This window comes from Pelophylax lessonae (genome assembly GCF_965119305.1).
Source record: "Pelophylax lessonae genome assembly, chromosome: 6".
In the NCBI taxonomy this organism is placed as follows: domain Eukaryota; kingdom Metazoa; phylum Chordata; class Amphibia; order Anura; family Ranidae; genus Pelophylax; species Pelophylax lessonae.
The window spans coordinates 105,710,547-105,737,540 of NC_138773.1; the positions used below are offsets into that span (position 1 = coordinate 105,710,547).

At 45.1% G+C, this 26,994-nt stretch overlaps 1 protein-coding gene across 1 annotated transcript in view; it reads left to right on the forward strand.

Annotated features, from left to right (window-relative positions):
• Nucleotides 1–26,994, forward strand: part of TECPR1 (tectonin beta-propeller repeat containing 1) — a 163,510-nt gene that overhangs the window by 129,195 nt on the left and 7,321 nt on the right. Inside the window, exons 24-25 of the mRNA XM_082260923.1 lie at nucleotides 7,011–7,117; nucleotides 16,159–16,278. Coding sequence (XP_082117049.1) covers nucleotides 7,011–7,117; nucleotides 16,159–16,278 — 227 coding nt within the window. The remainder of the gene's footprint in view (nucleotides 1–7,010; nucleotides 7,118–16,158; nucleotides 16,279–26,994) is intronic.

A 26,994-nucleotide genomic window follows, 5' to 3' on the forward strand; every position in this document is an offset into this window, starting at 1 on the left:
AGCAGGGTAAAATTGAGTAAATTCCTCAATGCCAAAAAAAAGCTATGCTCCCGTGCGGTTGCCCGCACACAGTTCGGGGAGCCGCACTGCTCCAGGAAGTGCCTAAACCGGCATGCGTTCCAGGATGTGTTCAGATCGAGGCGGCGTGCGTGTCAGCTAAGGCTACATACAGTTCATACAGCCCTAGGAGACACTGCTTGTTTTAGTAAAGGGAATAGCTTGTTTGGACCAGCTTAGTCCAAACGAACTACTGTATTAAACTGTATAAAACACAGAATTAGGCCTTAAGGCAAAGATCCAGACTAACCACTAAAAAATATGTATACTGCATGTGAGCTGTGTCATCTGCTAAAAGGTTTTACAGTAAGTCAGTTCAGCCAATCTTGTGTTCCAGTCAGCACAGCCAGGTCTGTGACCTCAGTGCAAGTGCAGACTATGCTTGCAGATAAATAAGACTTACAGGATGTTTCAATATAAAGCCTTGGAAAATAAATCTTCTACTTGCCTCTGTAGGCTCCTAGCCAGACATGATTTTGTATAAACCTGGGTCTCATTGCTGTTTTTCTTCTTCCCACTCACTTCTGGTTCTTGTTCACTGTTCTGCAGCTTGTTTGTAGACCACCACTCCTAATGCAGCAAAGCACATAGTTGTTTTCTGCAGCATTAACACTTTCTTAAAGTGGAACTTTAGTCAGGAAATTAAGTCCTGCTGGATCACTTTAGGCCTGCCCCTTTTGTAGCTATAGCTATGTAAAACATAAAAAAGGTATTCTTTACTGTTTAAAATTCAGTAATACAATGTTCTCACCCTGCCCTGCACATGCTCAGTTGCTCTCTAGTTTTAGTCACTGTGCCAAATTTGTAGAGGCCGATCTGCTGACAGCCTAAAAATTTACTGCTGTTCAGGGGCTCTGGGATTCTGCAAAATGGCAGCCTCCTGCAGGGAGAAAGAGAAACAGTGCTGGAGGCAATGTGGAATGTATGCTTCTTGCTAAAGAACATTATTTTTTATCAAGTTGTTCTGGGTAAAGTTATGCTGTAAGATCTTTTACATCTTTTGTCCATCAGAAACAGTGGCACAGGGAATGTTTCTGTTGCCCTAGGCCACACTAATGTGCATGTATTCCCCCAATGATTTGGCCTGTGTTAGAGGAAGCCACTGATTAACTGTAGCAACAGAACAAACTTTTTATGGGGGGGGGGCGTGGCGACCGGCGCTGCAGATGGCCGCATAGATCTGTGACATCCGCCGCACGAACCACCCTCTATACCGACACACCGACCAGCTGCAGCTCACCCCGTGACACCCGCCGACATGACCAGGAGGAGGAGGGAATCGCTGAAGCTTACTAAGATGAGTAATCCACTTCAGCACCTCGGCTCTGGACCACTCCAAAATGGCGGGGGCCACCTGCAGCATAATACAAGTAGCTCTCCACAGCACAACAATCCAGCTCCATCCATCCATCCATCCATCCTACAAGGTAGGCAATCCGGACAGTGAGGGATCCTCTGGATCATCTTCTCCTGTATCCCCGTCTTCTAAAAGCCCTGCCAAAACTAAGCAAAGAATAAATTCCCCAGCTAAACAGTGGCATGACATGGACTGTAATCCAATGCAGCACTCAGGCCTTAATGTAAGCCACATATCACACACCCAAGACCCCTTTGAATCCTTCCCCACAGGAGGTCAGCCTGTTTCTGACACTACACTCAAGAATATGCTGTACTCACTTAAAGCATCAATGCATGCTGATATGATGTCCAATATGCACCAGATCAAGCAAGAAATGTCTAGCATAGGGATCAGGATCCATACGGTATAAGAGTCCCTAGGAAATCATGCCCTGTCACAACCACCAATCAGATGATATTGCATGGCTGAAAGACAAGGTGGCAGACCTAGAGGACAGATCTAGGCGCAACAACGTTAAGTTGCGAGGAATCCCAGAGTTGGTACAATCACCTGACTTGATGCAATATGCGCCCCGTCTGTTCTCTACCCTGGCCCCTTCACTGTCCAAAACGGAACTCTCAATCGATAGAATCCACCGTTTACCAAAACCCGCATTTCTAGCAGCAGAAATTCCCAGAGATGTCCTGCTGAGGATTCATTTTTTCCAGACAAAGGAAAAGATAATGTCAGCCTCTCGCCAAAACCATGATTTTCCAGGAGAATTTGCAGGCCTGCAAATACTGCCAGACTTATCAAGGCACACCCTACAAAAATGGCGGAATTTGGCGACAATAACCAAGGCGCTTAGGAATCATAATATCCCACATAAGTGGAAAAGCCCTGCGTCCCTGGTTATCACACATAATGGGAGCACATCCACGATCACCGCACTCGAAGAGGGCATAGCCCTACTCTAAAGATGGGGAGTACTTATCCCACCAGAGGCACTCCCCCAAAGAAGATCAGGCTCTGCTCACCTATCGGAGGAATGGCAAGTCGTGTCAAGGAAAAGGTCTGGAAAACAACAAAAAAAAGCTTCCGCGGTTGGCCATCTTACCACACACCCACACCATCACGGTCCTCAGGCCAATGGATCTATCTAAATCCGTATGGCCCCTTATCCAGAACTGTTATTAACTGTTTCAGTTAACCACGGACCCATACAATGGTCCTTTTTTTACTGGTTATTACCCTTTTTCCCCTTTCAAATTTGTTTTATTCTTCCAATGTCTAATTTGTACACACCGGAAACATCTCTCTCCTCTCTCCTCATGGAAATTTTCGCCTCACTACTCTTGCTAACAACCTTACTCACGCCACATCGCCCCAGAGACTCTCCCACTACCCACTATAATGCCCTTTAAGTGCCTTTCAATTAATGCCAATGGCCTAAACCATGCAGCTAAAAGATTTGCACTATGGAAGGAAATGAAAACCTCAAACGCCGACATTCTCTCAGTACAAGAGACCCACTTCCAGACCTCGAATCACCCAAAATGCTCCCCAACATATTTTTGGCAACCTCCCCTGCTAAGAAAAAAGGAATTCTAATGGCCATAAAGAATACCATCACCTTCCAACTAAAGGACCAGATTCCTGACCCAGAAGGCCGATACCTGATAGTGTCAGGAGACTTCAGCAACCTACCCATGACCTTTGTCTCACTTTATGCGCCAAATACGCATCCGCTTAGATTTCTGCGCAGACTTTTTAACATTTTTTCCAAGATAAAGTATTGGAACTTAGTCATCTGCGGAAACTTTAACCTTACTGTAAATCCGGATATAGACATATCTACCTCCTCACCTGGCCGTAGAACTTCCCTACTTGACCTACTGAACAAGGAACATCTCTTTGACGCATGGCGATGCCTACATGCCTGTGAAAGAGATTTTACTTTTTATTCCGCAAGACACCACTCCTACTCAAGGATTGACCTTTTCCTGGTTGACTGGCATCTCCTGGGGAGAACCTCTTCCGCGGACATAAAAAACATCACATGGTCCGATCATGCGGCAATAGAACTGACTGTGGATAAGGGGATCCCCAGGAGTGCGGGTTAAGTATGGAGATGCAACATTAGAAACCTTCAAACAGAACAGGTTGGTCGCTGTATATCCCAGCACCTGCAGGAATTTTTTCGCCTCAATGAACACTCGGTTTCAAACCTGTGGACTGTCTGGGGTGCCCATAAGGCATACATAAGGGGTATTTCCATCCAACAAAATTCAAAACTGAAGAAATTATACAACCAAAAACTTACTAACATATTATCCCAAATCCATACTCTAGAACAAAAACACAAACTGGTACCAGATCCATCATTAGGTAATACCCTACATGACTTAAGACACGACTTACGTAAACTCCTGCTAGAGCAACACGACAAACTCCTTCGTAAAATGAAAACGACTTACTATGCACACGCTAACAGACCGGGAAAAACACTAGCTAACAGAATTAAAGCCAGACAAACTAAAACAAAAATCTCTCACATGACCAACACTCAGAAAAATGTTAAATTAACTCACCCCAGAACATAGCAAACAAATTCGCTACTTACTACCACTCATTATACAACCTTGACAACGACCCCACTTACCATTTCTTACCGAACACCAACTGTTTGCACTTAACGCCCCAATTACACATGACGAAATTAGGAAAACCATATCTTCTCTCCCTAAAGGCAAATCCCCTGGACCAGACGGGCTTCCAAGTGAATACTACAAATTGCATAGTCAAATACTAATACCATATCTAATGGAAACCTACACAAAAGCTATAGCCGAAACAAATTTTCCTGCAGAGATGCTGGGAGCATACATTGTCACCATCCCAAAACCAGGGAAGGACCCATCTCTTCCTGGCAGCTACCGCCCCATATCTCTGTTAAATACAGATCTAAAAATTTTCGCTAAACTGCTGGCTAGACGCCTTCAGGAGATCATTCCTTCCCTGATAAAAAAAATATCAAATGGGATTTATACCGGGTCGTCAAACCTCAGATGCTACTAGACAAATTGTTGATGTGCTGCAAGTAGCTGAAAAAAGTCAAACGCCTTCTCTCCTTGCCCTGGATGCAGAGAAGGCGTTTGACAGGGTGAATTGGAATTATATGACAGCAACTCTAACCAAATTTGACTTTCGAGGAAACATACTTTCTGCCATCATGGCACTTTATTCACAGCCTTCTGCAAGAGTCTTTACCTCAGGTACGTTATCTAAATCGTTTACTATATCCAATGGCACCAGACAGGGATGCCCCCTATCCCCCACAGTTTTCAACCTGGTCATAGAACCCCTTGCCCAAACTTTACACTCTGAACGTCCAGTTCACGATTTTAAAACTGGAAACTATAAACATAAAATTAATTTATTCGCAGATTATATCATCCTAATGCTGACAAAAACCGAAATTTCTTTACCTACTGCCCACCAAATTCTAAGCGAATACAGCAAAGTATCCTTCTATAAAATCAATAATTCAAAATCAATAAGTCTTGATCTAGGAGTACTTCCAGAATCCAAAAACACCCTAACAAACACCTGCCCTTTTTCTTGGACTACGGACAAGATCTCATACCTAGGGATCTTTGTCACCCCTAAACCCTCAGATCTTGTTAGAAGCAACCTAGGCCCCCTTAGACAAAAAATATCAACAGATCTAGAAAGGATAGCCTCCCTGAACCTATCATGGGGAGCCAAGATTTCAGCGATTAAAATGAACATCCTACCACAAATTCTCTATTTATTTTGGGCCCTCCCCGTCCCCTTCACCAAACTACATATAAATACTCTTTCTACCACTCTACGGAAATTTTTATGGTTTGGGAAAAAAGCCAGGATAGCATACCATATCCTCACAAACCATAAACACTTAGGAGGAGCAGGATTACCCGATATCACTGCATATTACTGGGCCACCAGACTAGACCAGCTTAAACACTGGTCCTCGCATGAAAATCTACCCCTATGGTCATAACTTGAGGAACATCTAGTCCCAACCTCCAACCTTAACGCCATGCTTTTGAGAGATCTTTGGATCCCTTGAAATCTAGCTAAGTTTCCAATTACGGTTATTGCTTCTCTTCAAGCCTTGAGAACAGTAAACAAAGTAGAACCATGGACAAATCCCCTTGAAATCCATAATTTACCGTTATCTATCCTCACAACCATATACCGTAAACTAAACACCTCTAAACTAGAAAACTTGGGTCTCACACAAACCTCGCAATTTATGACCCCAATAGGTATTTAAAAAAAGAGAAGACATAATGTCAGAATCTAATCTACCACCAAATACATCATTCACTATATCCAGAATCCTTGTTCTTCTTGGAAAATACTCCTTAACCTCCACTCACGTCAATAAAAACGCATTTCCTGACAGCTAACCCCCCCACCAGTAAAGGTATCTCAAATTTCTATAATATACTGACTACAAGAATTGCCTTCTCAGAAGACTGTGAACATTCTAAAATGGGAGAAAGATCTAAAACTTAAACTTACTTTCCAACAATGGCACAATGCATTACATTCAATATATAAATTCTCTAAATGCACCAACCACTGGGAAACAACAGTTAAAATTGTAAACAGGTGATATTATACTCCATATAGGCTGGCAAAGATGCCAACGTCTACTCCCTCACTGTGCTGGAGAGAATGTGGCAGGACGGGTACACTGCAGCACATCCCGTGGGATTGCCCCTCACTTACCAGCTTCTGGAATACAGTGTTCCAGTGCATTTCCTCTTGCACAGGTATACTTTCACCCCCCAATCCTGAATTGGCCATACTAAACATCAACATTGACCAGTACCAACACTCCCAAAGACAAGTGATCACTCATCTCTTGTTAGCAGCTAGGACCCTTATTCTCCAAAATTGGAGATACCATTCCCAACTTATCTGAAGCTATATCCCTAGTTAACGATAACTATCTCATAGAAAAATCTCTGGCAGTCAACTCTTCATCATACAAGAAATTCCAGGAGTCTTGGAAATGTTAGCCTTATCTGACTCAGGCAAATAGGCTTTCTTGAAGTGGCCCACTCTCGATATACAATCCATATTGGGGGGGGGGGGGCTCCCCTCGCCTGGGCCCGGAGACAATGCTCCTTAGGGTTCTGGACCTGGGCGGGTCTAGCCATCTGCTCCCCTGCCACAGTTATTCTGAAAATCTTACCCCTTACCACTACATTACTATTCTAAGCCTTTTACACTGCAATGCATCTTTTTGGCTCTGCCTAAATGTTATTGATTGAATGCCATTTAATCTCTACTCGGTATTCTGTACATGTGTACACACATTGGAAAAACGTAATCATTTAATTTTTGTTACTTGTTCTTTGTTAATTGTTACACTATATTTTCTAATGAAAATTTAATAAAAACCTATTGAATAAAAAAAGAACAAACTTTTTATGCATACAGTACGTACATTGAGTCTAGGACATAGCTGTCACTACCACTAGGTAGTCACTAGGTTTACTTTCTTTCTGTAGCTTGTCTGACTCACCATTACGAATATCATTTCTTTTTCTTGCAGGAAATTTATGGTTTCGCCAAGGTACTACTCCAAGTTACCCTCAGGGATCCACCTGGGAGCATGTGTCAACCAACATTCGCAAAGTATCTGTCGGCCCCCTAGATCAGGCAAGTGATGAATAAATATTTTGTTGTGTGTCATAAGTGGAGAGCTCTTTCACACAGTGCCAGTTATTTGCTGAATGATGAGAAATTAAAACTGTTATACCTCTGGGTATGGGGAAGGGAGTGTCCGGCCACGGTCTTTAAAAAGCCACTTGAGCAGGAGTAAATGTAAAATGACAGCCGCAATAAGCATTAGGGGGCTGTAGGAACTGTAAGCCTGAGCAGACTGCCCTCAGATATCAGTTATAAGTCCTTGAAAATATGAACAGTTGCATCACAGTTAACCTGTACAGAGACAGAGGAGGTACACAGCAGACAGCAAAAAAATAAATGCTTCCAGATCAGGTTTTTCCAGCCAGGCTAATCAGTTTTTCTATTGACAATTGACAGTGCTGTCTTTTGTCACATAAACACCCCAAAAACAGCCATCCCTCAAGAGACTATAGTTTATAATATGTCAGCTTTGAGTCATTCAACCCTAGGGACCTAGTTCTAGGAAGCCATGGTCTTTGCATTGTTTTAAAATGTTAGTTGCTGACTGTTGTTTATGGCAGAAAGTATTCTTTTAAAACTAATTGTGACATACTCTGATGCTGTAAGCTTAATGCAAGTGACTGGCAAGTAAAAGCATAAGCTGTCCGCTTGTAATCTTCACATGCCAATGCTCCTTCAAACTCCACCTGTAGCACAATTGCCTGCACTCACTGGTAGTAAAGTGCTTTCATGGTGATGCACGGAAAACCTGTGCATCCCCCATGTGTGTAAACATGGTCCTCACACGGGGAACAGATTCATACACCCTGTGTGATCAAGGCCCTGTGGGATGGGGGACTTTTGTTTCTTTGCAGCCTGACATGAAGACATACACAGTTTTTGTTTTATCCAGCTGTATTTACTAGTGCAATCTTTAACATCCAAGTGAAAGATATAACACTAACATGCCAAAAAAATAAAATAAAAATTTCAATACAGAATCACTGAGTTGGAAAAAATATCACCCCACATTTGAATGATGAACTGTATTGGATTTCCGCCAGACATATTGTTTGGTGTGGAGGACGAATCCGCACCTTGAAGATTCTAAGGCCACATGGAAAAAAAGTTATGGTCAGATGAGACTAAATGGAATTTTTTTGGCCTCAACACCAAACGATATGGCAGGCGGAAATCCAATACAGCTCCCCATCCAAATACCACCATTCCTACAGTAAAGCATGGAGGTGGTAATATCCTGTTATGAGGGTGTTTCTCTGCAGCAGGAACTGGAGTGCTTGTCAGGATAGAAGGAAAATGGATGGGGCAAAATACCATCAAATTCTTGAGAAAATATCTGCTGCCCTCTGCCAGAAAGTTGACAATGGGAACCCAGACGGGAGACCCAGGCGAGCCGTGGAAGGCGACGAGAGGGGGGGGGGGGGGAACGTCCCCTCCCGCTCCTTGTAATGACAGCCGAGCGGCTTCTCAGCCGCATCGGTTGTCATTACAAGTCAGCCGACCGTCGGCTATGGACAAACCGGTACTGGGGTGATGCCTCTAGCTGCAGGCATCACCCCAGGACATGCACTTTCCCTAAATATCGGCATTATCGGTAACCTCAGGGGCCGATTCCGATATATCGGGGAAAGTGCATATCGGCCCCCGATATATTGGTGTTGCCGATAATCGGCCGATCTCTAACTTAAACCCCATTGAAAATCTGTGTAATGATTTAAAGACTGCAGTCTAAAAACGGTCACCATCAAACTGAACCGGAGCAGTTCTGAAAAGAAGAATGGGAAAGTATTGCAAAGTCTAGATGTGCAAAACTAGGGGAGATATATCCCAACAGAATAAAGGCTGTAATTAAAGCAAAAGGTGGTCCAACAAAATACTGATACAAGGGGGTGATCCTTTTTCCAACTCATTGATTCTGTGTTTTATTTTTTTCTGACATGTTGGTGTTATATCTTTCACTTGGATATTATAAGTTGCACTAGTAAATACAGCTGAATAAAACAAAAACTGTGCCTGTCTTCATTTCAGGCTGCAAAGCAACAAAATTATTTTAAAGGGGGTAAATCTTTTCTATACCCACTGTAAGTCCCCCACTCCTTTCCCACAAGGCCTTGATCACACAGGGTGTGTGAATCCATGCCCCACATGAGGACCATGTTTACACGCATAGGGATGCACACGTGTTCCGTGCAAGCAGTCCCATTGCTGTCAATATGGATGCAGCAGCTGCTCAGACACAGCCACTGCTCCCAATGCTACATCTTTGTGGGTGCACAGCCCCAAATGCACCCAGGGTTTATACGCCCTGTATGATCGAGGCCTAATACAGTGAACAAGACCCAAGTGACCTATCAGTGTCCTGGGGCATTATTATACTGGACTGTGGGAGTAGAAGGGTAGAAAAAAAACTCTGAGGGTTCTTTTAGCATAGGTCTGTGACCTTTTTAATTTACATGTGAATGTTATCAATGCGATTTGAAGGAAATTTTGTTATTGTATATTGATAGTTAAAAGAAAACTCACTATGTACAGTTTTTAACTAAGTACTGTGTGTAGATTGGGACAGTCATATTTGCATATTACGTATGCAGGCTGTACTTCATTGCTTACTAATGCTTTATTCATTTTCTATTTTCTATGTTTGTTGTCAGGATCTGTCCACTGTTCAGTATTTCAGCTAGGATTTAGGGCTAGAGGTACAGGGGAAAAATCCAGTGGCCTAGTGGTTAGCACTTGTGGTTTACAGCAAGAACACTAACTGCCTGGAGTTTGCATGTTTTCTCTGTGCTTGCATGGGTTTCCTCTGGGTACTCTGGTTTCCACTCACACTTCAAAAACATGCTGTCTAAATTGGTCTAAATGAGTGTGTGTATGCATGTATGTATGTGGGATAGACACCTTAGACTTTGGGCTCCTTGAGGCCAGCAACTAATGTGAATGAACATTATATGAAGCACTATGAAACGGCGACACTTATGGTGCTATGTAAGTGCCTGTAATAAATAAGCATTTTTTATATATTTATAAATGATATAGGGTCTTAACAGTACCATTTCGGTCTTTGCAGATGACACCAAACTATGCAGTGGAATAACGTCCTTACAGGATGTCTCCAACTTACAAGGCGACCTCAATGCCCTGTTTAATTGGGCAACTGTGTGGCAAATGAGGTTTAATGTTGGTAAATGTAAAGTTATGCACTTGGGGGCTAAGAATATGCATGCATCATACATACTGGGGGAGTACAACTGGGGGAATTGATGGTGAATAAGGATCTGGGTGTTCTGGTAGATCATAAGCTTAATAATGACATGGAATGCCAAGCTGCAGTTTCCAAAGGGAGCAAAATCCTTTCTTGTATTAAGAGAGGTTTGGACTCCAGAGAGAGAGACATAATTTTACCCCTGTACAAATGATTAGTAAGATCGCATCTGTTATATGCAGTTTAGTTGTGGGCACCAGTTCACAAAAAGGAATATTGGGGGACTGTAGAAAGTGAAGAGAAGGGTAACCAAATTGATAAGAGGCATGGAGGAGCTACGCTATGAGGATAGATTAGAGGAACTGAATTTATTCTCTCTTGAGCAGGGGAGATTAACCACTTAAGCCCCGGAGGATTTGGCTGCTAAAGGACCAGGGTTTTTTTTGCGATTTTTTACTGCGTGACTTTAACGGACAATTGCGCGGTCGTGCGACGCTGTACCTAAACGAATTTGACGTCCTTTTTTTCCCACAAACAGAGCTTTCTTTTGGTGGTATTTGATCACCTGTGCGATTTTTTGATCACGCGCTATAAACAAAAAAAGAGCGTAAATTTTGCAAAAATAACAATATTTTTCACATTTTTTTATATGAAATTCCCCAAAAAAAAAAGTAAAAATCAAAATTTTTTAAAATTTTTCGGCCAATTTCTTTTATGCTACCTATGTTTGGTAAAAAAAATCGCAAAAAGCGTATTTTGATTGGTTTGCGCAAAAGTTATCGCGTTTACTAACAAAGAGAAAGATTTTTGTCATTTTTGGTGTTTTTTTTTTTAACGCGTAATGGCGGCGATCTGCGATTTTTTTTCGGTACTGCGACATTGCGGCGGACAGATCGGACCCTTGACTGACATTTTTGACACTTTTGGGGTTACCAGTGACATTACTGCAGTAATCAGTGCTATACATATGCACTGTTACTGCAAAAATGACACTGGCAGGGAAGGGGTTAACTTTATTGGACAGGGAGGGGTTAAGTGTGTCCTAGGGGCGTGCTTTCTACTGTGTAGGGACATTCCTATTGGTGTAAAAGCAAAGATCCACCGTTCTACATAGTAGAACGGTCAGATCTTTACTTTTACACAGGGAGAACTGACAGGCAGCTTGTTTACACAAGCTGCTCTGTCTTTCTCCCTTCACAGGAGCGATCGCAGTGTGACTGGCGGACATCGAGTCCGCCGGTCACACGCACTGACTTGCCTGTGAACGAGCCGCGGCGGGCGGGCGCGCGCCTCGGCGGGCGCGCGCCCGCCCGCGATAGGCTCGCAAGTCAGTGACAGGCGAGTGACGTACCGATACGTCACTCTGCCTGGCCGGGGCTGACCGCCGCAGTATATAGTCGTGCGGCGGTCGGCAACCGGTTAAAGGAGGGGTGATATGATTAACATGTATAAATACATAAGTGGTCCATATAGTAAACTTTGTGCAGAGCTATTCACACTAAGGTTATCACAGAGGACAAGGGGGCACTCTTTACATCTGGAGGACGTCACCTAAATATGGAAAGGCTTCTTCACAGTAAGAGCTGTGGAAATGTGGAATAGACTCCCTCAAAAGCTGCTTCTGGCCAGCTCAGTAGATTGTTTTAAGAAAGGCCTGGATTCTTTCCAAAATGCACAATATATAACTGGATACTAATATTTATAGGTAAAGTTGATCCAGGGAATATCTGCCTGTTTTGGGATATGGAAGAAATTTTTTCCCTCGCTGGAGCAAATCAGATCATGCTTTATGGGGTTTTTTTTTTTTTTTTTGCCTTCCTCTGGATCAACTGTGGCTATTGGATAGTGTATATAGAGGTTTTCTTTGTTGGTTGAACTAAATGGTCAAAGTAAAATCAACAACATATACAGTGTCAACCAAACAGCTTTCAGCAGCACAAATAAATCTGTCCCTTCTGAGAAATCAAGCACAAAGTATGGGCTGAAGCTTCCCAGTAAAAAAAGCCATGGTGTCTGTATGGAGAACTAGCAATCAGTCATCCCTCATCCCCATTCCCAAACATTTACACTTACAGCTCTGTGATCAGAGAACTGTCTGTCTCCAATCAGAATAGTCAAACCCCACAAACCTTATTATAAAAAACCCCTCCGCAAATGCACACTTTATAGTATACTAAGTGTACTTTTAGGCATATATTACCTTTCACTAAGATCATAGTATTGTTTCAAGAAGGATGGAGCCATCTTTGTCACTGTCCAGATGCTGCGTCTACTTTCTGGACTCAGATATGATAAATGATAGAGATGCTGGCTCAGAGGTGACACAGTCATGTACATTTTGGTACCTGTGCCATTAACAAACGTCTGACCTAGGTCAGGTTTGTGGATTGCTCTTAAAGCGATTATAAACTCTGTAGAAAAAAAAAAATGGTCTCCTGCAGGTTAATGTCATACGGTGCTAGCATGCACTGCATACTAGCACATTTCAGCAGCATGCTGTCACCACTGTCGACATTTCCATCTTTACCCAGGCTTCCTCCCAGGTTTGCATTCTCTGGTTGTTTGAACTGCTGGGCCGCATAGACGTCTCTTCCCATGCATTCACACAGGAGTCACAGTCCTTGCACTGCGTAGTGCATTCTATAGCACGCTTTGTGTGCTCTGAATGAAGAGCGCATTGTGCATTGCAACATCTGTAAATAGCTACTAATCTGCGCAAATCTGAGTTTACTACCACTTTAAGTTACAATGTTGCAGTTTGATCGTTTGGTAGATGGGCACGGAGGAAATGCTTCCTTATGCCTGAAGTGAAATTAATTATTGTTATATGGAAGGTAGGGTGGAGGCGCTGCCTAATTGAAAAGTGCTAAATATAAAGTGCAACAATATGGTGTCCAAAACTCAGTATGCAAAGGCGATTACCTTATAAAGTGATATGTGCATATAAATATTAATAAATAATGTGATACAATATAAATAAAAATTAAATAGATGCCAAACATAAAAACTATAACGGATATAAATATATCATAAATTCTATAAATACTTAATCGTGCAGATAAGAGAGTGCATATCAAAAAGTGCTCTTAGTGCATATAGAATCCCCCAACTATACCACACACTGTGGTATGGAGGTACCAAAAAGGTGCCAACACAATATAATATAAAATATAGTATAAAATGCCGCAAGTGTATACACAGAGTCCAATATAGGTACTGGGTGTCTATATGCCACATGCAGTGACCAGATGCAGGGTATAAAGTTCCAAAGTAGATAATAGGTGATGGTAGGTGACCACACTCTGGAGATAGTTATAGGGAGTGACCCCGTGGTGGGCAGTGAGGTGTTAGGTGATCTTTCTGGTAAAAAGACTCACTCACCAGAAACACCCACCCCGCATAGGGGTATATCGCGGGTGTGTATATAAATCCGGGCGACCAGAGACTCCTGATGTCTCCACCTGCTCCCGAATGGAGTGTCCTGGGAATGGTCTCAAAGGTCCTATGTGGAAGGGTCCCTTGGGGTGATGGTCGGGATCTACTGGGTTCCTATCTGTAGGTAGTGGTCCGGGATGTCACTCGTATTTATATACCAGGGAATAATAGACAAGGCACATAGTGTGATACCGTAAGGGAAATTTAATGTAGCAAAAGTAGAGAGGTACTCACATTACAGGAGAAAAAGGGAGCATACAATCGTATGTGTGGAGCGCCATGCGGTCCAAGCCTCAGTCTCGATTGCAAGAAACCGGAAGTGACGTGACACGCTGTACGCGTTTTGTAATAGATACGTCCTCAGCAGCCACCCTACCTTCCATATATCATATACTTATAGTCCCTTGGACTGTAATTTAGGGAGGCTGCAGCCTATATATACATATTTTTTACCACATTTATACTCAACACACCATTTACACCTTTTTACCCATTTACTTTGCACATATATTTTACCCAGATAGACCATTAGCGCAGAGTTTTATACCTTTGAAATGAATTATTGTCCCTTGACTGGACCTCAAGGACAATCCTTTAATGATAAAAGTTGAAGCTTTTTTTGAAAAATGATACTGTTGCTGTATATTGTTGGCATGTCAGTAAAGCTACTGAAAGATTCACTCTAAAGTGCACCTGTTGTGAAAGGTGAGAAACACGTGTTGCCTGACTGTTTCTGACCTCAGTAGTCCAAGTATCCATAAAATAAAAGTCAAAACAAGTATTTATTCCTTTTATCTATTGTTGGTCTGGATAAGGCAGGCCAAAGATTGTGCAATTTTCTTTCCTGCAACTACGGGAAAGGATGTTCTCCCCAAGATCCTGTCTGTGTTCCCTGTCATTTTCCTACTGAACTCCCCATTGGAATATGTGGAGAATCTATCAAGGACCTTTTAACACCACTGCTCACAATAAACCTAGATATGTCTCCGACACACAAGAGGAGTAATATGGGATCTTCAGACTTTTTAATAGTACAACAGTTGAAAGATTCCACCAGTAATCAATTTCCGCTGAAATTTTCACTTCCTTCATGCTCTTGTTATGGGCAACACCTTAATTTTGCTTTCAACCCAATCTTATATGAGGCCCATTATAATATTGCTTTTTTATTTTAAATTTGTGAAGGACACATGGACTTTAAAGTAGAGCTAAGCTCAGTCAATAAAATCTAATTTGAGCTGTATGTTAAAGCAGTTCCATCCAAAATAACAATAAAACAAATAGCTCAATGAAAGATTAAATAAAACGGGTTTTTGCTGCAATATTCACCTTCAATCAAGAGATATAGTCCACAGAACGTTTTTCTGTCTACAGATGTCCTCGGTCTAATGGCCAGTGTTCAATCCACTTCCACTCTGAATCCAGGTCGTCCTAGGCCCATCCTAAGCTGGTCCAGAGCAATGATGTACCTCTAAGGCTGGAGTGAGTGCATGTAGTCAGGTGGCTGTAAGAGACTGGAGGAGTTAAGAAACAGTGGTGCATCAAGGATGGAAAAAACAGTATTTTATGAAAAAAATGCTACTTATTTAATATACACAGTGCTTTAGCAAACTAAACTCTTTCAGTTAGGGTTAAAATCTACTTTACATTATTAGGGCAAAGACCATTGTGGAAATACATTAGCCTACAACAGCTAATCAGTAATTATATAAGTGACTTCTGTTACTCATAAAAAGTGAAATATAATTATTTGCTACTGGTTACTGTATAAAATATCATTCATTATGAATCTGTTATTAGTATACAGTAGCTAAGGCCACTCTGGCACTACCTACAGAAAAGGATACGTTTTAAGCAAAACCTTTGTGTACCCGGAAACTCTGCTTAGTGAACATTCTTTATTTACTAAGCAATTAGGCAGATCTGATCCAAACTCATTGATCACTCAATAAAATGTTCGAATTCCTTCCTTACAGAAACTAACCTATACTGCTGCCACACTACAACACATGTATTTGAAACATGCCTATGCTCTGGTATTGCTGAGAGATAGCTGCATTAAGTCTTACAGTATCTGTTATTTTAATACTGATAATGTTCTGATTTGCTTAATCAAATTTTTCATATTAGCTGGATAAGAAGTTTTGTTACATGGTCCTAACGGCTCTACATGTAAAATGTGTTTTAAATTAATTTGAAAAGATTTTGTAAACTTTCTTCCACTTGTCATAGCTGCACAGGTCTAAATCTGTAGCAAAAAAAAAACTTCTGGTCTTTATTTTGTCAGATAAAATGTTTATTTGATTATATGTATAGATCCAAATAATCTTTGCTTTTTTTATGACTATAATTTTTTTTCTTGCAAATCATTCTTTATATATTCTTTATATATTTATGTTGTGTCTTTTTTTAGATTTGGGTGATCGCAGACAAAGTGCAAGGAAGCCATAGTCTGAGCTGTGGTACTGTCTGCCATCGCTTAGGGGTTCAACCTATGGCACTTAAAGGGCATTCCTGGGATTATGGGATTGGGGTGAGTATTAGTAGGTCGGTATTCATTTGTACATTACCTTTACTTGTTACTGTTGTATGTAGTTACTCGCTCTTGGGCTTCATGCACGCTGACCATTTAGCTCCTGTGCATGGGGCTCTAGCGTTTAGCTGTGGGTGGAGGGCACAGATGCACCGTCCAGCCCTGCTGCATACACCCTGTAAAAAGTTTTTAAAAAGCTGACAGCTGCTACAGCTGGATGGTGCACTGAGCGGTACTAATGTTTGGGGCATTATACACCCAGGGATAATGCCTGGTAAGCTGACTTCTTGTACTCCATGAGTTACAGCCAGTATTTGGGCTGGAACTGACCACTGTCAGTGACAACCAGCATCCGTAACTAAGCCCAAGAGCTGAAATGATTGTTACAGAGCTTAAAGCGTTTGTTAACCTAACAAAAAAAAAAATTGATCACGTTCCCTTAAAGCATCTTATACAGCACAGTGCTTGTGCTGTGTAATTTGGCCCCCTGTATCACCTGAAATACCTGGCTGATCCGGCCTGTCTTTACCCTCCCCTTTGTAAACTGACCACGGTTTATCATGGCTGCTGAGACCTTACACCGCAGTCAGTTTACGTGCCCCTGTCATCCCCAGCCCTGCTCTCTGCTCTCCTGAGTGCTCCTCTGTCCTCCTCCCCCCTCCCTTCCCTGCCTGTCAGCTCTGTGTCATGCCCCTCCCTCCTGCTGCTGAAATAACTATTAATGTGTTATATAATCCTCTTTGGTTCCTAAGCCTATATACCTGATTTCAGTGTGCTGCTAGGCAATCACATGACTGGCTGGCTCCCTCTCCTCCCGAGTGACGTCAGCGGGGGATTTTTGGCCCCTCCCACTCTAGCGATCAGATCAGGAGAGGGGAGAGACGGCCGGTCACGTGATTGCTGAGCAGCACTTTGAAATGAGGTATATACTGTATTTTTCTTTTTATAAAACACAGAGACAGAGGCACACAGGCTTAAGAAACAAAGAGGATTATACAAAGTCATGCAAATGGCTTAACAACCACTTTAAGATCTTGCTGCACAGCACTTTATAGGTGACCAGAATACTTTAAACACTATAGGTTGATTTACTAAAGGCAAATAGACTGTGTGTTTTGCAAAGTGCAGTTGCTCCAGAGCTTAGTAAATGAAGTAAAGCTTCACTTTGCAAATAATACCCAATCACATGGAAGGAAAATGAAAAATAAAACAGCATTTTTGTTTGCACATGATTGGATGATGGGAGTTAGCAGAGCCTCTGCTCATTTACTAAGCTCTAGAGCAACTGCTCTTACAGAGTGCAACTGAACTTTGCAAAGTGCACAGTCTATTTGCCTTTTGGAAGTCAACCCTTATGCTTCTGTAGTGTCCGTTGGATCTTTAGAGATTGAAAACCTTCAAAAAAGGCCACTGTTGTGCTAATTTGTGCCCTTGCCAACCCAACCAGATCTTTACTTAACCACTTAAGGACCGGAGGATTTGGCTGCTCAATGACCAGGCCCTATTTTGCAATTCGGCACTGCGTTATTTTAACGGAAAATTGCGCGGTCGTGTGACGCTGTACCCAAACAAAATTGACTTCCTTTTTTCCCACAAACAGAGCATTCTTTTAGTGGTATTTGATCACCTGTGCGATTTTTATTTTTTGCGCTATAAACAAAAAAAGAGCGACAATTTTGAAAAAAATTACAATATTTTTCACATTCTTTTATATAAAAATTAAAAAAAAATGTAAAAATCAAAATGTTTTAACATTTTAGGCCAATTTATTTTCTGCTACATATTTTTGGTAAAAAAAAAAGTCGCAATAAGCGTATTTTGATTGGTTTGCGAAAAATTTATTGCGTTTACTAACAAACTATTTTTTTTTTACTAGTAATGGTGGCGATCTGCATTTTTTTTTTTTTTCAGGACTGCGACATTGCAGCGGACAGATCGGACCCCTAACTGACATTTTTGACACTTTTAGGGGTACCAGTGACATTACTACAGTAATCAATGCTAAAAATATGCACTGTTACTGTAAAAATGACACTGGCAGGGAAGGGGTTAACATTACTGGTGATCAGTGGGTTAAATGTATCCCTAGGGGCGTGATTCTAACTGTCAGGGGGCGTGCCTTGTGAAGTAATCACAGAGACATGCGATCCTATATAGCAGGATCACATAGCCTCTGTGATCACTTCAGGGAGAATGACAGACGGCTGTGCTTACATCAGCCGTCTGTCCTTCTCTCTCAGCTGCGGGAGATCGCGAGTGGCCTGCGGCCATCGGAGCCGCCGGGCACACGCACTGGCTCCCCAGCTGACGAGCAGGCGCGCACTCGCCCCCTAGAGTCTCCTGAGCGAGCGACGTAACATAACGTCGCTTTGCCCAGGAGCGGCTGCCTGCCGCAGTAAAACTGCGGTGGGCGGCGTTATGTGGTTAATGTTAAGCTAACAGTTTACACAATAAATTTTTTTCCCTGAGTGTGTCAGTGTAGTGACAAAAGGGGAATAAAGCTGCCCTAAAGTAAAATGTATACATTCACTTTGAGCTTCAACATTCTGATATGTTACATAAACATCACACTTATATGATATAAGTTTAATAGACAGACTTGAATGGGTGTATTTTGTTGTAAATATATGGGGGAGCACAGATTATATAATTAATGGGAATTTATTCTTAAAGATTCACAACACATCACACAGACTATATAGTTGGGCTTCACTTACAATGCAGGGCTGGCAGGCTGCCTAGATTTGTCTCTCCTTTAAAAGCCAAGATTTCTGTGCCTTCACTATGAATTTTGAAGAGGAATTTCTCCACAATGCTTATAGCTACAGAGAGTGAGGGCTTGTGTTTAAAGTGCTTTTACGATTTATTCAGAATATTTTATTCTGCATAGTTTGGGAACAGGTGCACTTTAAGAGAAATGTATACTTTCTCTTACGTCCTCTGACAGTTGCCGCCCATTCATACAGTCTTCACGATTAGGCATTGGCCTTCTCCGCAGGAGCAAGCTAGGCAGTAATTTTGTTAATACAACAAACATTAACATAGAGACACACCCACAGGGGGCCATCCCTCTGGCCTATATCCTCCAGCCAGTACCACTCTAATCCAGTTCTTTGCTGCCTAGCTTCAGGAGTAGGCTAGGTTTTCCCTGCTGGGACCTAGTGTCTCAGTTTTTTTCTTATTTTATTTCTGAAAAGTGTTTTTTCTTTTAAGAATAGCTTTCTGGGGGGGGGGGGGGGGGCGTGGCCACGCAAGGCATGTGAGTGGACGCGCTGCACGGAGCTCCCGCATGTAACCCTGTCATTGATCCTTACTCCGGCTACCGATCTGCACCTACCTGGCACCGATCGATTCACCGTGTCCCAGGGAATCGGACGGTACGTCTCATCCCCGACTGGCGACTATGCTGACCCGGAAGGGTCGAGAGGACGGCGCGGCCTCCGAAATCCAAGATGGCGCCGCGGCCGGCACACCGAAGAGCACCCAGCGCGGGGCTGATAAGCCGAAGGACCAGAGTGGCAAGGCAGGCAAGTCCAACCGCAAAGATGCCCCAAAAGATATGCTATATTATGCCTATAAGCTGACCTACGCTCAGGCCACTGCTACACAGGCTGATCTGCACGCTGGGGCTGCTTCTCTGTCCCCCATGGACACTGACCGACCTCCAGAGCCTGCTTCCTCTGCCCCCACATCGGAGGCTCCCCCTGTGCCCTTGGGAGATGTGATGGAGGGGGACCCCCAGCCCACCTTGAGGCAAATCCTCGCTGTGGTCCAACACTGCACAGCCTCTGTGAACAACGTCCAGGAGAGGCTCGGGAGTCTCACAGAGGAGGTCTCCCTGCTCCGCCATGACCTGCAGAAAATGAGGGAGCGCACTACTGCAGTGGAGGGGCGCATTAGTGAGGTGGAGGACAGGCTGCCAGCGCTCATAGGAGATACCCAGGCTAACACGGCCCTGACGCGGGCACTGCAAGACAAGGCTGATGATATTGAAAACCGCCTTAGGCGGAATAACATTTGTATAGTGGGCCTCCCTGAGAAGGTGGAGGGTAGGGACCCCACGGACTTTGTGGAGCAGTGGCTGATCGATATGTTTGGGAGGGACGTGTTCTCCCCGATGTTTGCTGTTGAGCTGGCCCATCGCACTCAAACGCGAGCTGTCCCGGGTAACGCTCCCCGGCTGGTCCTCGCCCGCCTGTTGCACTACCGGGACCGGGAGAAAGTGCTGCGGCTGGCTAGGGAGAAGGCCGTGCTTAAGTTCAATGGAGTGCTTGTATCCATCTACCCGGACTTCTCCGCTGAAGTCCAGAAGAAGAGAGCCAAATTTCATGAAGTGAAACAGCGCCTGCAAAAATTACAACTGCCCTATGCTATGCTGTATCCTGCACGCCTGAGAGTGACAGCTAGGGGCCAGACCCATTTCTTTAACCTGGCGAGAGGGGCAGTGGAGTGGCTGGATGTCAATGAGCCCTCTCTGCATGCCAGGCACCGAGAGGAACCGGATCCTTGATGCTCTAGGGGCCCAGTTGCCTTGCCCTACTTTCTTCTGTCTGTGTGCCTTGGCCATCCGGTGCCTTACTAAACTCCGGAACTGCCCATAAGAACTTGACCAGTGCTTGGTGAGCTTCGCTTGCCGATCCATGCGTTTCTCTTTTGCTATATTGAAGCGCCTCCAGTGCTGTTTTAAGATGTCCCTGTGTCTATGTCTGGAACTGTGGACTGCTATCTTGCCCCGTTGGCAAGCTTCTTTTTTCCCTTTCTTTTTCCTTTTTTTGTGGATACACTGTCTGTTACGGAATACACGGACTTCTCATGACCTACACAAACTAACTTAGCCTACCGGCGGTCCCTGGCTGCCTGGGGACTGGGCTCATTCCCCTCTATTGCGGATGACTTTCCTACCTGATGGCTAGTGTCCCTGTGGTATCGTGGAATGTCAGGGGGCTTGGTGATCCCCTGAAGAGGGCCATGGTGTCCACGGTGTTGCGTAGATACTTTCCAGCTATCGTGGGACTGCAGGAGACCCATCTCACGCCTGATATGGAGTGTTGTGTGCCATATGCCTGGGCTCAGCGCATTTATCATTCTACCCATACCTCGTACTCCAGGGGGGTGTGTGTCTTGATACACAAGTCCCTGGACTACCATGAGCTGTCTGCCCTGTGTGACCCGGAGGGTAGATTCGTATTTTTGCATTGTATGAGGTATTCTAGAACATATGTGTTTGCTGTGGTGTATGTGCCTCCTCCCTTTTCGCTGGCAGTGTTGAGGGAGCTGGTGCGCTTCACCTTGGACAAACCTACTGCACTTTTGTTTGTAGTGGGGGACTTCAACGGGGTGCTGGATCCTTCCAGGGATAGACACCCTCCTCCCGGGGCCGGTCTGGGTGCGCGTGGTACCCCGTTGGCCAGGTTCCTGGGGGAGATGTCTTGGGTGGATATCTGGAGGCTGCGACACCCCGTCGACACTAAATTTTCATGTTATTCGGGGTCCCATGGGACCTTGTCACGTATAGACCTCTGTGTTGGTACTGCAAGATCCTGTGAGGTGGTAGACAAAGTGTTATATGCGCCCAGGGGGGTTTCCGACCACTCGCCCCTGGCCTCCTGGATTGGGATGCGTCCTGCCTCCTCCCTACCTAGGGTACCCTGGCGCCTGAACGCCTACTGGTTGAAGATCCTACCCTCTGACTGTGACATAAGCACTGCCATAGCCAACTTCTTTCTAGAAAATGACCTATATCCTGACGAGCTGCTACAATGGGACGCGTTAAAATGCTACTTGAGGGGGATGTTTATTGATGCTGTTAACAGGGTTAAGTCCTCCTCGAGGGAGATGGAGGAGATTCTGACTAGACATGTGCGGGAAAAGGAGGAGTGTTATGTGGAGCAGCCCACGGATGCCTCTAGGGCGGCGTGGCTCTCTGCGCAGGATGCCCTAACAAACCTCATTTCCTCCAAGGCTGATAAGAAACGTTTTTTTTCCAAGGTTACCTTCTACGAGGAGGGGGAGCAGACTGGCCGCCTTCTGGCGAAAATTGTGAATGTGCGCCCTGCGGCGCCTGTTATAGGGGCTCTACGTGGTCCCTCAGGCGGTATTCTCAACTCTCCTGAGCTGGTCTTGGGAGAGCTGACACGCTTTTACTCTACGTTGTACTCTTCTAGGGTGCACTAGTCAAATGCAGACCTTGCCAAGTATTTGCAGGAAATTGACCTCCCCGCCTTGTCTGACCGGCATAGGACGCAATTGGAGGCTCCCATCACGGTGAAGGAGCTTCGGAGGCGGCCAGCTCTTTTCCCACTTTTAAGGCGCCAGGAGATGACGGCCTCCCTATGGAGGTCTTTCAGACCTACTCGGAGGCGCTCATGCCCAGGCTGCTAAAGGTTTTGAATGCGGCTCTTCGCAGAGGGGAGCTGCCCCCCTCCATGTCGGGAGCTGGTATTATTTTGCTGTTGAAACCTGATAAACCCCCTCTGGACCCTAACTCGTATAGACCGATATCTCTATTGCAGTCTGACATTAAGATTTTGGCCAAGGTACTTGCCAGGTGACTTAACAGGGTAGTGACCACCATAGTGCATAGCGATCAGGCAGGTTTTATGCCCAACAAATCCACGGCGGTGAATCTTAGACAGTTATTTGTTAACATGCAGACTACAGCGGACAACATGGGCTCTCGTGCTCTTCTGTCCCTGGATGCTAACAAAGCCTTTGACAGTGGAATGGGGGTATCTATGGGCGGTCCTGGAGAAATTTGGATTCGGCCCTAGGTTTATTGCCTGGGTGAGACTCCTCTATAGTGCCCCGAGAGCGGTTATTAGGGAAGGGGGCAGACAATCCTTACCGTTCCGATTGGGTAGAGGGACTCGGCAGGGGTGCCCACTTTCCCCCCTGCTGTTCGCCTTGGCGATTGAGCCTTTGGCGGCCAGTATCAGAGCCGACGACTCTGTGGTGGGTTTCCGCTATGGAGCGATTCATGAAAAGATACTACTCTATGCCGATGATATTATGCTGATGCTGGGTGACACTGGTCCATCCCTGAGACGGGTGATGCAAATCATCACGTCATTTGGAGGGTTTTCTGGCCTCACAATTAATTGGACTAAATCGGCCTTGCTGTCCTTGGACCAGGGCCCGGATCCGCAGCTGGCCACCTTTTGCCCAGTCACAGTGGTGAAACAGTTCAAGTAACTAGGTGTTGTTATTTCGGCGGATATCACGGCATATTGCAGATTGAATATTTTCCCACTCCTGACGAGGTTTAGAGATAGGATATCTGTGTGGTCTAGACTATGGCTCTCGTGGCGGGGAGGGCTAATTTGGTGAAAATGATTCTCATGCCTCAACTCCTATACTTTTTGCACAACTCCCCGGTGGTTGTCCCTCTTAAGATTTTCCGCTTGGTCAACTCCCTCTTCCGCTCCCTGCTGTGGAAGCAGGGCAGGGTTAAAGCTAGAACAGCTACAGCGCCCCAAGGACAGGGGAGGGTTGGCATTCCCTAACCCCTGGCTGTACTATATGGCCGCACAGCTGCAGCACTTGCTGGGTGCCATGGCTGGGGGTGACAGTGGTGGTGGGGACTCCACGCTTGCAGTGCTCTTACGGGCGGTGGGTGCGGAGGACCTTCCGGGTGCTCTAGGGTCGCAGCTGCTGGCTAAGTCAAACAGAGCTTTCCCCACGTATAGATTGATTGAAAAGGTATGGGCAAAGGCGAAGCAACTTCAGGGAGTGACTGGCTTTACTGAGTTCAGTCCAATATGGCGGAATCTGACCTATCTGGAGCTGGCGGACCTGCCCTGCGAGGCTCTGTGGCGCAGGAGAGGAGTTACGTTTGAGCACAGTAGGCTGCTTTCGTTTGAGCAGCTGCAGACCAGGTTTGCCTTGCCCCGAACCATGCAATTCTCCTATCTCCAATTACAGCATGCTATAGGTGCCCAGCCTTCCTTACATTCTCCGGAGTTGTCCCCAACTCCGGTATTTTACATGATGAAACGCTATGCATCAACTAAAGGCTTTATTTCTGATTGCTATGCACTTTTGTTGGGCTATCACTTGGACAAATTCCCATGCCATGCTCGAGTACAGTGGGAGGCGGACGTGGGCGACCTTACTGATGACCAATGGGAGGAGGCAATGGAAACGGTGCGCCACTGTTCACTGAATGTGACGCAGAGACTTTCACAGCTGTACGTGCTCCTCAGGGTGCATCGCACGCCGGCGCGCCTGCACAGAATGGGTCTGCGACCAGATCCGCTGTGTACTCGCTGCCAAAGGGATACTGGTGACCTTATCCACTTGCTGTGGCGCTGTCCTAAACTCCACAGGTTACGAGATCTTTGTTCCAGGCGAGGAAGCTTATTTTGCAACACTGGATTGCCCCATCCCCGCCTACGGTGGAGATGTGGATTAAAGCCATGGGCAATACCCTGCGCTGTGAACGCCTAATTTACCAACACAGGGGGGTTCCGCACAGATATGATAAGATCTGGGGAGGCTGGCTGGCGGTTCCTGGCCTGGCCCCCCAGGACCTGGTTATGGATCGCCTTCTGCAATGATCGTAGACTTGGAATATGTGGGGGAGGGGCTGTATATTGTTTATGCTGCTGATTACAATGCTGATTGGTGTGCCTCCCCGTCGGGAGCGGTTCCTGACGGGGGGATTTATTTTCTTATTTTTCTTGTGTATGGCCTCGTTGGAAGACTACTTCTGTGTTTGCTAATGGGAATGACGTGTATTGAATGTATTCTGTATTGTTGGTTTTTCTTAATAAACTTGGTTTCTGATTTAAAAAAAAAAAAAATAGCAGCTTTCTGCTCTGCTCTTTGATGCATGATTATTCTCCAGTATTGCAATCTTAGGTCCAGGTTGTTTTCTGCTTTCTAATGCATATTGGATTGATGGCTGAGATTTGTAAACTATTATGTGCCTTATCTTGTTACTCTTTCTTTCCCGTTGCACTGTTTGTATATGTGTGCGATTTTTCAATAAACTTTTCTCTTGATTTAAAAAAAGAATAGCTTTTTATTTTTTCTCACCTACGCTAGTTAGTCAGAATTTGAAGAACTACAAGCGTCAGCAGAACTGGGCCTCGTACTGGTTAATATAGAACCTTATGGAGTCCCAGTCTGCCATCGAGCGTCGCAGGCTTTTGGTACGCCCAGGCCTCGCAACGACAGTGCCCCTAGAAGCGGGGACGAGCCTGCAAAGTTTTTCTACCTTCGCTGGGATGTCTCAACGTCGGAACGCCTGGGGTTGCTAGCATCCTTCCTGGCTGACGGCACCCCCACCCAGGTGGGAGGTCTCCTGTGTCTGAACGGTGCCCACGTTCGCGGTATGATGAGTACTACTACCCCTCTGTCCCTGGGAACAGGTTTTTGAGGGGATATTGAGTGGGCCCACTCTAGGAATGGTGGTACATGTAAAGTTTGCTGTAATATCCCCCTCATGGCCGTGGGATGGCCCCCTGTGTCTTACCTTCCCTGTCCCTGCGGGGGTGCTCCTGCAGTGCAGACCACCATATGGGGGGGGGGGTGTGGGGGCTTCCTTCTCCCCGGGGGTGCTCTGTGCAGATCCCGGTGGGGGCCAGTGCAGGCGTTTTCTGCGGCGTTTGGCGCTGTTCCGCCCGGCCGCTATGTTTGGTAAGGGCTTGCTGTTTGGCCTCAGAGTGAGGGCAGCGGCCATTTTCCATCATCCTTGCCAGCGCTGATCGGGCGCCATCTTTAGTGTGGGTGGATGTCCTGGGCAGCGGCCATTTTCTAAGTGTTTTTCCTCCATTTGACTCTATCAGGCACCATTTTTTTTGTGGCTCAGGGCTGGCTTTTACCTCTAGGGGCGTGAGGTCACTTCCTCTTTATAATCAGCCTTCTCAAAAGCAGTGTGGCAAGTATAGGGACACTGTGGGGGGATTTTACTGGTTTTCTCTGGCTATATTTCTGCTAGCACTCTTTTGTCAGTTTAGCTTTAGTTAAGGGAAGGGTCTCCACCTGTAGTGCAGTTTGGGATAGGGGTCTGCGGGAACCGCCGTTTTAAAGGGCTAGTGTAATTTTTTTTTTTGCACTTTGCTATCCTGAGTCCCAGGATAGCAAATTCCCCACAGACCTAGTTGGTGGTTCAGGTACCCCTGATCCCACTTCCTTAGCCTCTTTATCTGCTGCACTTGCGACTTTAGCGTCAAAAGTTTATTTGCTGATATCTGACCAAGTTACAAATAAACCGCCTATGCCCTCTCAGTTTTCTGACTCAGAGCCTGAATTGGTTGCCACGGGCGACGTCCCCCTTGAGGGGTCCCCGTCTTCTCAATCGGATGTGAAGGATTCTTCCTCTGGGATAGCACGTGACCGCGCTGTGGTAGACGCAATTATTAGCTCCATTAAGGAGACTTTAAATCTTGATGATGAGCCCTCCATGGCAAGTAAGCGGGTTTCCTTCAGGACCCGCAAGACCGTGAAGTCAGGTCAGGTTTTTCCTTGTCCCGAGGAGTTTCAGGAAACGGTAAATGACCAATGGCGTCGCATTAAGCAGACGTTGGTAGTACCTAAGAGATTTAAGTACCGTTCTCCCTTTGCGGATTCGGTTGATACTCGCTGGACTGTGGTTCCTAAAGTGGACCACACTGTTTCCAGACTGAATAAATCCACCTTGATGCCCGTGGAAGACTCCCCGGTGTTTAAGGACCTGGCGGCGGATAGACGGGAGGAATCGCTTTCCCGCCACAT